Genomic DNA, 12,657 nt, shown 5'->3' on the forward strand with positions numbered 1-12,657 from the left:
AGTGACAGGCAGCATGTGTAGGCATGAGCGGAGCAGGAAAGCACAGGGACGTTCCCGTCCCGAGGCCAGTGCTGAGTCTACTGCATCTTCCAAGGTGCCCTGGCTTGGGCGGCCCAGGTGGACCAAACTCATTGCAGAGGTCACCCCACGGAAAACTGGCAGGAAATGAGAGGCTGGCGTGTGTGCAAGTGAGAGAAGGGAGCTCTCAAATCTCTGGAAGCCCTAGAAAGTGAAGGTTCCCTAAGGGCTTCTCCTTTGTTGACTAGCCAGGAGGACGCTGGGGACTCCACAGTCCCTGTGGGCTGACCCCTAGCCCTCCTCCGCATGCCTGGCTAATTCACCCTCCTTCCCATTACCACCTAGGCCCTGAGGCCCCTTTCCTGGGGCTCAGCTCCCCACTCTTAAGTGTCCGTGTCTGTCTCTCGTGCCTGTGTCTGACCCTCCCCACTTCCCCAAGGTCCCCAGCCCTGCCTCCAAACCATCCCCACGTTGGAGCCCATGCCTGAGCTCCTGGGCCTGAGCTCTCTCTGGAAAGCCCTGCCTTCGGTTGGGTCAGTTTCTTTCTCTGTGATTGCCCAGCATGTGGACCTTCTACTCGAGGGAACATCACTGAATACCGTGCCTTGTTCTCAGTTCCAGGGGCAGCAGATTATTTTCATGCACTTTTAAAATGCAGCATTTCTCCAGCTTACAAGTGTGTCCTCAAGAACTCTGTCCTGACCACCTGTCCTTGGCTGAGTTGGGTGGGCCTCCTTGGGGCATCCCTAGTGCCCTGCGTCTCCCTCTTGTACAGTGACCCCGCTGTTTGCTGCCTCTGGGCCTGTCTGCCCCACTAATGGGAGCTCCTCATGGCAGGTGTGACACACCAGCTTTGTATCACTGTTGCCTCCTGCGGTGCCCGCCTGTCTTTCTGCCTCAGATGTCTGCTGAGTGCCTGGTATGTACAGGCACCCAGCTGAGCAGTGGGGATGCCCAGGTGGACAGGCACGCCCTGGCCTGCGGAGGCTGCAGTCTAGGGGAGGACAGACGTTTGTTACACGCACTTAACGAAAGTTGGAAGAGTAACAAGGGCTCTGCAGGCGGGTACACACACAGGGAATGAGGGTTTCTACCACGCGCCTTTGTCGGGGAGATCAGGACCTGTAGGGGAGGTCGGGGGCAGCCTCCCTGAGAAAGCGGCTCTGGAGCTGAGGTCTGGCACAGAGCAGGGGAAGTGCATTCATTCTGAGCTGAGGGAACAGTCAGTGCAAAGGGACCGTGGCAGGGGGAGCAGGATGAGTATCAGGGCGAACCAAGGCTTGTGTAGCTGGGACGTGGCATGAGGTGCTGCCCCATGGGGCTGTGGGGCTGGTCTAGGGCCCTCCCTGCAGGACACGTGTCTGACCTGTGGCAAGAGGTCTTCCTTCCCTGACTTTCCTTGGTTTAGTTTGTCCGGGCACTTCACTCTTGAAACAAGTTTTGTTTTTTAAAGAACTTGACTGAGAGGTAATTCACATACCATAAAACTCACCCCTTTAAAGTGTAGAATTTACGGTCTTAAGTATATTGGTGACGCAGCCATCACCACTATCTAATTTTAGAACATTTTTATCACCCTACAAAGACTTACTGTCACTCCCCGTATGCCCCTCCCCGCCAACCCTTGGCAACCACTGCTCTGCTTTCTTTTTTTCGTTTGTATAGATTTATCTTTTCTGAACGTTGCATATGAATTAAATAACAATATATGGTCTTTTGTGACTTTAAACAAATTTTTAAGAAACGTTTTTTTCCTTTAATTAGCAAAATTGACTTACTTTTTAGAGGGGAAGTTGCAGGTCAAGCATCTCAGCCTTTTTGGTGTCCTTGAGTGCCAGCTCTCCAGATATGCCTGACCCCCTCCCCGCCCCCCCAACCCCCACGCCTCTGGATGATTTGGAGAATTCAGAATGGTTCCTGGTCTTTGCTCATATTTTATTCCTGAACTTTCTGACTGCCAGGTCTTTTCTGAAAAATGTCTCAGGAGATGTACCTGAAGCTCCAGGTCTCTGAGCCACTCTTTGGAGAGTCTGACTCTGTAGAGCTGTGGCCAACCACTCGGGCCTAGAGCTGGGTTCAAATCCTGACTTTGGCACTACTCATTAGCTGTGTGACCTTGGACTAGTTATTACTGCTCTGCAGCTCAGTTTCCTCATCTGTAAAATGGACATAATAACAGTACCTGGTGAGATGACCCAGTATTATTGGTGTCGCCACTGCCACCACCGCCAGTCATCGTTACCAGGAATGGTGTTGGATTTGAAATCATGTGAGTAGGGTTCTAGCCCTGGCTGTGCAGCTGTAGCAAGTCACTTCCTCTCTGAGCCTTCATTTACCAGTCTCTACACTGGGTCAAATAGATGTTGCTTCGTGGTTATTGGGCAGCTCAATTATGGGACTGGACAGGAAAATGGATGGTAAACTGTAAAGTGCTGTGCCTTGTGAGGTTGCACTTCTGTGTGCTCTGGTCTCCTGTCAGCCTCACTGTGGCTTGACACAGATTGATCTTTCCGGTCTTCTATATGTTGCTCTGCAGGGGTTCCAATCCTAGGTCCAATCCTAGGGTCACCACTTAGTGGTCAGGTGACCTTGAACAAGTTGCCTAACCATGACTTAATCTCTTGGAACCTCAGTTTTTCTTGCTGTAAAATGGCGATGATAATAATAGTATGTACCTAACAGGATTGGGGGGTTCAAAGTGATGATCTTGTGAAGCCCCCCTGCCCCACTGGCAAAGCTGACTCAGCAACTGGGGCTGCCATTGTCCCTGTTGGAACCTGGGCTTGTGAGAGCTTCAGGAGTCTTTTCAGGCCTCCCCTTGGATGTGGCAGATGGAGATGTTTATATTTTCTGGGAGCTCACTGTGTGCCTTGTGGGGAGCACTCGGGTCAAAGGTCCTCAGTCCTGGGGCACCCAGCAGCCCCAGGCCACGTGCTGGTGGCCTTGAGCTCCCCTGTCCTCTGTGGATGTCCCTGGAGCAGTGGCCTTCACGCTTCCAAGGCTCCTACCATCGTTACACACACCCAGACTGCACCCCTCCTCCTATTGCCCCCACACCTCAACATAGAACCTTACATTGTGAGCAGAAACCACAGGCTGGAAGACTAGATCTAGCCCTCAAATGCGCCTTGTTTGTTTGACCTGCTTTTTTCTTTTTTTTTTTTTTTTTTAACCACTTTAAAAATTGTGGTAGAATTCACATAACATAAAATTTACCATCTTAAGCATTTTTAAGTGTATAGTTCAGGGTATTAATGTATCACGTAATTGTACAACCGTCACCACCATCCATCTCCAGAACTCTTTTCATCCTGCAAAACTGAAACTCTGTCCCCATTGAACGCTAACTCTTCATCACCTCAGCTGCTAGCAACCACCATTCTACTGTCTCTATGAATTTAGCTATTCTAGGTATTACACATAAGTGGAATCACAGTATTTGTCTTTCTGTGTCTGGCTTATTTCACTTAGCATAATGCTCTCCAAGTTCATTCATGTTGTTGCAAATGGCAGGATTTCCTTTCTTAAGGCAGACTAACATTCCATTGTATGGCTAGACCGCACTTAGCTTATCCATTCATCCATAAATGGACACTTGGGTTGCTCCCACATTTTAGCTGTTACGAATAATACTGCTATGAACATGGGTGTGCAGATATCTCTTTGAGACCCTGCTTTCAATAACTTTGGGTATATGCCCAGAAGTGGAATTCCTGGATCATATGGAAGTTCTATTTAAAATTTTTTGAGGAACCTACCACATTGTTTTCTACACTGGGTGCACCATTTTATATTCTCACTAGTAGGGCACAAAGGTTCCAGTTTCTCCATATCCTTACCAATGCTTGTTATTTTCTGAGTTGCCTTTTTTGTTTTTTTAAATAATAGCCATCCTAATGGGTATGGAGTGTTATCTCATTATGGCTCTGATTAGCATTTCCCTAATGATTAGTGATATTGCGCATCTGGGAGTGCTAATTGGCCGTGTGTATATAATCTTTGGAGAAATGTCTGTTCAAGTCCTTTGCCCATTTTGAATTGGGTTCTTATGTTGTTGTTGAGTTGTAGGAGTTCTTTATATATTCGGAATATTAGCCCCTTATCAGATATGTGATTTACAGATAGTTTCTCCCACTCTGTGGGTTGCCTTTACACTCCGTTGACAGTCTTTGGATGCACAAAAATTTTTTTGATGAAGTCCAACTTACCTATTTTTCCTTCTATTGCCTGTACTTTTGACATCAAGAAATCATTGCCAAATCTAATGTCGTGAAGCTTTTCCCTTATGTTTTCTTCTAAGAGGTTTATAGTTTTAGCTTATATGTTTCAGTCTTTGATCCATTTTGATCCATTCTTTTGCATGTGGATATCCAGTTTTCCCAGCAACATTTGTTGAAAAGACTGTCCTTTCCTCATTGAAAATCTTGGCACCACTGTCAAAAATCAATTGACCATATACATGAGGGTTTATACCTGGGCTCTCTCTCCTATTCCGTTGGTCCATATGTCTGTCTTTATGCCAGTACCACACTGTTTTGATTACTGTAGCTTTGTAGTAAGTTTTGATATCAGGAAGTGCGAGTCCTACAACTTTGTTCTTCTTTTTCAAGATTGTTTTGGCTATTTGGCTTTTGAGATTTCATATGAATTTTAGGATGGATGCTAATATTTCTGCAAAAAATGTCATCGGGATTTAGATAGAGATTGGATTGAATCTGTAGATTGCTTTGGGCGGTATTGACATCTTAACAATACTGTTTCCAGACTATGAATGCAGGCTGTGTTTCCATTTACTGGTATCATCTTTAATTTCTTACAGCAACATTTTGTAGTTTTCAGTGTACTAGTCTTTTGTCTCCTTGGTTAAGTTTATTCCTACATGTTTTATTCTTTCTGATGCTATTTTAAGCGGAATTACTGTCTTAATTTCCTTTTCGGACTGTTCAGCGTTAGTGCACAGAAACGCAACTGATTTTTACATGTTATATCCCGCAACTTTGCTGAATTTATTAGCTCCAACTGTCCTGATTGTATGATCAAATTAGTTGCCACCATTTAAATCTTAGTTAAGTTCATATAAAAATCTCAACTTCCTTTTTTTTGTCATAAAATACTAGAAGTTGTGGCACCTCTGGGCTGACATTCCCACATGGCATGCGCTGCCTGGAGCCCATTAGCAGCTCCTGCCTTTGGCAGAAGTGAGCATCCTTCAGCACACCCCAGCCTCCACCACCTCTGCTCCCCCACGCCCTGCCTGACCGCTCTCTCACAGACCCTGCTTCTCCTGGCCCCTCATGCATTCAGCACTCTTTCTACATGTGTTTACTGAGCGCCTACTATATGCCAGGTATCGTTCTAGGCACTGGGGGTCCAGCACTGATACAACAAATATCCCTGTCTTCACGGACTTTCATTCTAGTAATAGACTTATTACATGCTGGGCCTTGTCCTAAGCACTTTACATATGTTACTCACGTAATCTCACTTAATCCTCCAGACCTCCTCAGTGAGGTAGCCTCATTCTACTGCTAAGGAAATGGAGAGGCACGGTGGAGTTGAGACATGTCCAAGGTTGTCTGGCAAGGTAGGGTGATGTCTGTATTAGAAACCCTGGCAGTCTGGCCTGAGAATCCATGTTCCCAAAGCCCCTTGGTGGCAGAAGGACTCAAATGTGAAAACTCAGCAGTGGAGGCAGGGTGGGATGGATGTAGCCAGTCGGGCCTGGTCAGTGGTCACGTAGGTAGGTAACCAGGAGTCAGGTCTCCCGGGAGGGGGAGTGGGTTGGGGACAGGATGGGGTGCTTCCCGGGGCTGCCCCTCAGGCCTCTGGGCTGCATTTCCTTGGGGCCGTCTGGATCCCAGGCCCTCCCATCTTCCCAGCTCAGCAATGCCTTGGTCTTGCCACTGGGAGAGCCCTCCGTTCCTCAGAAGACAGCCGATGATGGAGGGCCAACCTTGGTGGGAGGTTGGGGGCTAATCGGCAGGTTGTCTGTGTCGAGAGGAGCAGACAGCTGGGAAAACACAGAGTGGCACAGGGCAGCCGCACCCTCCGCTGAGCCCGCTTCTGCTGGGAGATGTAACTGTGGCTTTGCATCAGGTCAGCAGACAGGCCCCAGCTCCCTCTCCCTCAGGGCCCCCTGCACCAGGCTTGTGGCTCAGTTTCTCAGGATGACTAGGAGCCCGAGCCCGGGGAGGGCTGTGGCACAAACCCAGCCTGGGCCCTTCTCAGCCCTGGGGTCGACCTTGTGCTGTCCGGGGGGCCATCACAGCAGCCGGTCAGGAGCCTGCCTGCCCCTCTGGCCTGGCTCTTTGCACTCAGGAGTGAGTGCGCAGCCCTCTCGCCGTCACTTCCGTGCTCACTGAGTGTCTCCGGTGTACTGGGCACCTCCCGAAGAGCTGATGGAGAAGGTCCCCCCCCCCCCCACCCCGACCCCTTGCGTACAGATGCAGGCACCGTCGCTGACTCAGAGCTGTACTGGGTGGGTGAAGGGCGCGCCTGCAGGGGCCCCCTCCGCAGAAGGCCCCGCTCTCTGGTCAGGTTCACCCTCAGTTCCCCGTCTCTGCTCCGAGCCCTCTTCCCGTACTTGGTTTTGTCTCCGTCTCCTGTGCTCACTGTTTTCCCTGACCCTGAGAGACTCGCCTGTTCTCCCTCCCAGGCTGGGAGAAGTCTGCTGTCTCCCCTGCAGACCCTCCCGAAGCCGACCCCCCGGGGGTGGAGGGCAAGGGTTCCACTCCTGGGCAGCACGCCTCCTTAGTTCCCAGCCCCCAGTGGAGCTGGCCGGCCGGGGCGCAGGCACCGCGCACCACGAGGTGGTTTGTGCCTGACCGGACACTCTGCGGTGTCAGTGGGCCGTGCTCCTCCGCTGCCCGAGACTAGCCAGGAGATGATGAGTGCCTGACATTTCTGACAAAAGGGGTCTTTTACAGCCTCTTCCTCATCCCTCCACCCCGCCCCCAGCCTGCCTCATGGGGCAGCCGCCTCCTTTTGGGGCACCCCTCAAGAGATTCCAGACAGAGGCCAGGAGCACCCAGCGTTCCGATTGTGATGTAAGAAGAGAACAGGAACTGGGCTGCAGGCAGGTGTCAGGCAGGCATCCTGACTCCCAGGTAGACACTGGGAAACCCCACTTTCACTGCATCGGGTCTGAGTGCCAGTGGCGTTGGGGACAAGCGAGGTCCGAGCCCACCCAGCCTGGTGCCGAGGAAGCAGCCTGTCTGGGGCACCAGCTCCGTGCAAGTGGACCTTCCTGGGGTGATTTCTGAGGGAGGGGAGGCAGGAGGGGAACCCCAACCTTTCAAAAGGAGGTAGACTCCACCTATTTCAGGGTAGGGGGAGTGCAGGAGGAATATATATTGAGACTTAAAAATTACTGCAAATCGAAAAGAATTTGTCAAAACATCATTCCGTAGTCCAGAGCCCTCTACAGTTTTGTATTGCATATGCGATTTTGTTTTTGGATTTTTCTTTGACTTAATATGTTGAGGAGCTTTTCCCCACATCATTTAAAACTCCTGATAAACATGAGTGTAACGACTACACAGTAGTCTATGAGTGCATATACTGTAATCCACCTAACCATTCCCCTAATGTTGGGCATTCAGGTTATTCCCAATTTCATGACTAAGGAATGAAAGGCTGCCTTATTCAAACTGTCCCTCACTCCCCTCCAGGGCGAAGGAACTGAGGCTCTGTGTACCAGGCTTTTAACAGAAGGGTGTATTGGAGCGGGCAGAGAAATGGCATGGGCTTTGCTGCCTGGCCTGGTCCATGCCCAGCACATTGCTAGGAAGGAATGTGCTGGTGGAGGTGACAGAGGTGACCTTCTCGGGTTCAGCCCTTAGGTCACCTGCTTGTCCACCAGGAGGCCTTGGTCTCCTTGGGTCTCCCAACCCCTCTCTGGGTCTTGTGTTCTTGGAATCCGCCTCCCTAACTACGAGTGAGCAGCGCTGGTGTCACAGGCCTTTTCCTTGGAGGTGGGGTCGCGCCCATGGCCCGCTTCCTCCCGCAACTTGCTCAGAAAAGCAGAGGCTGACTTGTGGTCCAGCCGCCTTCTCCAGCGCCAGAAGACGGTTGGCTCTGAGCTCGTGCTGCGCACAGACTGTTGATGACATCTCAGCCATAGGTAGTGGGGAGATTTTACACACCCCGAAAATCCCAATGTCTGGCCTCTCTTGAAAGGTCAGAAGTTTGGTGACACTGGGCCTGTGTCCCCCCCACCACCCCAGTTGCAGTCCTCTGTCTCCTTCAGGTGGATCTTGGGCATCTAGTCCTGCACTGCCCCTCACCTGTCTTACTTGGCTGGTGGCCCCTGTAGGCGGTGGGCTTTGTCTCCTGATGTTTAGTAACAAGAGCCCAATGCTTGTGCAAACCACACCTCCTTATCCCCCAGAGAGGGAGTCTGACTCCCATTGTACCTTTTCCAAGGTTCCGTGCGATCAGCACAGAATGTTCTGCAAGAAAAAGCTCAAACAGGCTCTGACGAACACTGGTGCCAAAGTCTTTGTCTGCATTTTGGGTTATTTCCCCGGGGGAGAGTTTCCTGGAGGTGGGCTGATGTGGAACCAGGGTCTAGGCCTGCGGGGAGGGCAGCCAGCCATCCTGGGATCCTGGTCTCTTGGGGCTGGTTTCCCCTCCCTGGGCTCTGGTTGAACCAGGTCACCCTTGCCTCCTGATGGGGTGCACACCCCTTCTCTTTCTAACAGCCTCCACTGGCCATAGCTCTCCGGCAAGGCAGACTGGGAGCTGGGGTGGAGGCAGGTCCCAGATGTGCCCTGGTCACTGGCAGGCCCATCTCCACAGACAGACTCACCAGGAACCACTCAGAGTAGAAAATTCTAGGGGCTGGTCAAGGACCGATCCAGGTTTTGTAGTGCCTGGAGTTTATACACTTTGGAGGCCCTTTAAAGAAAAAAGAATGTTAAATGACAAATGCAGAAGTAGGTTCAGGCCTGGGTAGGGGCCTGTGCAAGGCAGGCGTCCTGAGGGTCAGCCTCCTGAGTCCCCCGGCGAGCTGCCCCTGGCGTGGGCCCAGGCTGGCACAGGGGTCACCTCGGCTGCACTCGCTCCCCGGACTCTCCTGTAAGCCCAGACTGGCTGGTCCTGTGACGGGAGAGGGTGCTGAGAGCTGTCAGGACCAGGCCAGGTGCCTTGCACCTAGAGTCCCAGGTGTGGCCTGATGCTTGAGCACAGGGAGGACTGGGGCTCTGGGTTTGGGCGAGAGGCCTGGGTGTGGGCTGGAGGAGAGAATCCAGGCTCAGCATGCCCCGGCTTTGTGCTGGCAGGTGGAACACCTGAAGCAGAAGCTCATAAGCCAGGCCCAGGAAGTGAGCCGCCTTCGATCGGAGCTGGTGAGCCCGACCACGCCATCCTAACGGGACGGGGCTGGGGGGCGGGGGGGGATGCTCCCCATGTACTTATCACCACTCACTGTGCCCATGAGGTGGTGTGACCCGTAACAGGAGGGAGGTTAATTCTTATTTGCTGATGTAAAGTAGGAGTGTGAACTCTGTGTATAAATATGACTTTCCTTGTTACTTTCACACTCAGGAAAATGGAATGAAAGGGGTGGGGTGCAGCCGGGAGCAGTTCCTGTCTCACCACCCTCCTCCATCTCTTCCTCTCCTCTGCCTTTGTCTTTATCGTCTCTGGAGCCCCTCCTCTCTTCTCTCCATCCATCACTGGCCTTTCTTTCTCTTTTCTCCTTCTCTCTGTCTCCCCACCTCTCCCCTCTCCCCTGCCCCTGCACTGTCTCTGCCTCCCCGCTCCGTCCTTCCCCCTGATCTGCCCTCGCCACATGCCCCCGCCCCCCGGCTCTGGCTCTCTGCAGGGAGGCACCGACTTGGAGAAGCACCGGGACCTGCTGATGGTGGAGAATGAGCGACTGAGGCAGGAGATGCGGCGCTGCGAGGCCGAGCTGCAGGAGCTGCGGGCCAAGCCGGCGGCGCCCTGCACAGGCTGCGAGCACAGCCAGGTGGGCCCAGGGCCAGGGTGGTCCCGGGGCGCTCGATTCCCAACGGTCACCCCACTTCCTCACGCTGACTCCTGCCCACTGGTCTCACACCTGTCCCGGCCCCCGCGCCTCCGCGGCCGTCTGTCTGCAGGAGAGCGCCCAGCTCCGCGACAAGCTGTCCCAGCTACAGCTGGAGGTGGCGGAGAACAAAGGCTTGCTGTCAGAGCTGAACCTGGAGGTGCAGCAGAAGACCGACCGGCTGGCCGAGGTGGAGCTGCGCCTCAAGGACTGCCTGGCCGAGAAGGCGCAGGAGGAGGAGCGGCTCAGCCGGCGCCTGCGTGACAGCCACGAGACCATCGCCAGCCTGCGGGCCCAGTCGCCGCCCGTCAAGGTGAGCCTTGACCGCATGCACCGCATGCGGTGCCCCGTGCGCACCTGGACCACGCCTCAACTCTGGTCCCTGGAGCCCAGGATGGGCTGGATGTAGGAGGGGCTTGTCTTGCTGAATAAGTAGGTGCGGGGGGTTGAAGGAATCCTTCCAGATCTGCTCTCAGCCTGGCCCCTTCCCCTTCTTGCTGTCCAGGGCCAGGCCATGTAGGCATCCAGCAACTGATGCTTGCGGTGCCCGCTGTGTGCCAGGCATGGACGTGATGCATCGCTAGATTCTGCCCTCGTCTTTGCCCTTCTCGTCTGCTCTGGGCCCAGTCTTGGGCCACAGCCAGGCTCCTAGTGGGCTCATTAAGATGAGAAGATTCCAGGAGGCCCTTGCAGCTTTCTGGAAAGCCCAGACCTCGGGGCTCCTCTAGTTTATTCTGCAGGCCGTTGGTGGGATGTTCCTGAGGGTCCCCCCAGGGTCCCAGGGTAAGGTCAAGGCACCCACGCACCTCCATGCACCCACCCCTCCCTCCCCTCACAGTATGTCATGAAGACGGTGGAGGTGGAGTCGTCCAAGACCAGGCAGGCCCTCAGTGAGACCCAGGCCCGGAACCAGCACCTGCAGGAGCAGGTGGCCATGCAGCGGCAGGTGCTGAAGGAGATGGAGCAACAGCTGCAGAGCTCGCATCAGCTGACCGCGCAGCTCCGGGCGCAGGTGTGCATGTCTTGTCGGGGCAGCGTGTGCACGCCGGGCCCCAGCACCGGAGACCGCCGGCCTCTGGCACGGTGCAGCGGCTGCGCACTTGGGGTTCGACAGACCTGGGTTTCAGTCCCTCCTCTCCCCGCTGGCCGTGTGACCAAGGGCAGGTTTCTGTTTGCTCATCTGTAAAATGATCTGATCGCAGAACCCACCTCCCAGTGGGGCTTGACCTAATCACAAGATTCGCTCAGGGCCCGGCACACATGCTCTTGGAAGGGTGCTCTAGTCAGTATCATAACAAATGCTTTCCCCTGCTCTCCTGGGGCCTGTGGCTTGTGACCTGGGTTATGTGCCGGGACCCAGGTTGGTGCCGGGCTGATGCCGGGAAGTAGCTGTACGGAGCTCCCAGCCCTTTCAGGGAGAGAGACGGCCGTCCTACCCCACCTGCGTGTGTGTTCACATGTGCAAGGCGTGAGGGGCGGGGCTTCTTTCTCTGCGTGGCGCACGGCACTAAGCTTCTGGCCCTGGCCTCAGATCGCCATGTACGAGTCGGAGCTGGAGCGGGCGCACGGGCAGATGCTGGAGGAGATGCAGTCCCTGGAGGAGGACAAGAACCGGGCCATCGAGGAGGCCTTTGCCAGAGCCCAGGTGGAGATGAAGGCTGTGCACGAGAACCTGGCAGGTGAGCCGTCCAGCCGGGCTCTAGCCTGCCCCACGCCACCGCCCTTCACCCCGTCTGCCTCTCACCCCTTGTGTCTCCACAGGTGTCCGGACCAACCTGCTGACGCTGCAGCCAGCGCTGCGGACCCTGACCAACGACTACAATGGGCTCAAGCGTCAGGTGCGCGGCTTCCCGCTGCTGCTGCAGGAGGCCCTCAAGAGCGTCAAGGCCGAGGTGAGTGCAGCCCATGGTGGGGCGGGGCTGGGAGAGGCCTTGGAGCCCCTGGGCAGACACAGCAGCCACCCAGCGCGCCCTTCCCAAACTCAGACAAAGCCCCCAGGTGGCAGCTGTGTGTGGATTCCAGCGAAGGAGCTGGAAAAAAAGTGAGACTCTCCACAGACCCCCTATGGGGGACCCCAACTTAAGGCCAAGGACTGGATGTATTTGATGCTTATGACACCTCAGGCCAGGCCCCTTTGCTGAGAAGACTCCTTGGACTATTTCCCAAGAAACCCTCCACATACACCCCTTCACAAGCCACCCCTCCCAAGAGGCAGGGGGCCCTCCACCTGAAAAACAGTTTGAAAAATGTTTCAAAAAACATTTCAAAAAATGTTTTTCAAATGTTTCAAAAAACATTTGAAAACCAGTCTGGTCAAGAGCAGGTATTTGGGTATAAACCAAACACGTCACATATATCTTTATATCCCATACGTGCTACGCATATCTTTGTATCTCAAACATGCTACACATATCCTTAGATCTGTTAGGTTTAATTTTTTTAAGCTGTACTTGTGCAGTATGAGAATAGCCAGTGTCTCTTAAGTGCCTCCTACGTGCTGAGCCTTTTATAGCCGTCGGCTCCTTGAATCTGTATGACAGCTCTGCAGGGTAGAGAGACATGTATTTTGGGAATCGAAAATAGTTCTTCTCCTTTAAAAAATTATGTCAATA

The 12,657-nt window shown here is 53.5% G+C and overlaps 1 protein-coding gene across 4 annotated transcripts in view; it reads left to right on the forward strand.

Moving 5' to 3' along the window:
• Positions 1-12,657, forward strand: part of KIFC3 (kinesin family member C3) — a 35,873-nt gene that overhangs the window by 13,774 nt on the left and 9,442 nt on the right. For all 4 annotated transcript variants that reach the window (XM_068527344.1, XM_068527345.1, XM_068527346.1 and 1 more), the window contains 6 exons: positions 9,300-9,365; positions 9,845-9,988; positions 10,119-10,358; positions 10,884-11,057; positions 11,577-11,724; positions 11,807-11,937. In XM_068527344.1, coding sequence (XP_068383445.1) covers positions 9,300-9,365; positions 9,845-9,988; positions 10,119-10,358; positions 10,884-11,057; positions 11,577-11,724; positions 11,807-11,937 — 903 coding nt within the window. The remainder of the gene's footprint in view (positions 1-9,299; positions 9,366-9,844; positions 9,989-10,118; positions 10,359-10,883; positions 11,058-11,576; positions 11,725-11,806; positions 11,938-12,657) is intronic.

The sequence above is a fragment of the Eschrichtius robustus genome, chromosome 19, assembly GCF_028021215.1.
Source record: "Eschrichtius robustus isolate mEscRob2 chromosome 19, mEscRob2.pri, whole genome shotgun sequence".
Taxonomy (NCBI): domain Eukaryota; kingdom Metazoa; phylum Chordata; class Mammalia; order Artiodactyla; family Eschrichtiidae; genus Eschrichtius; species Eschrichtius robustus.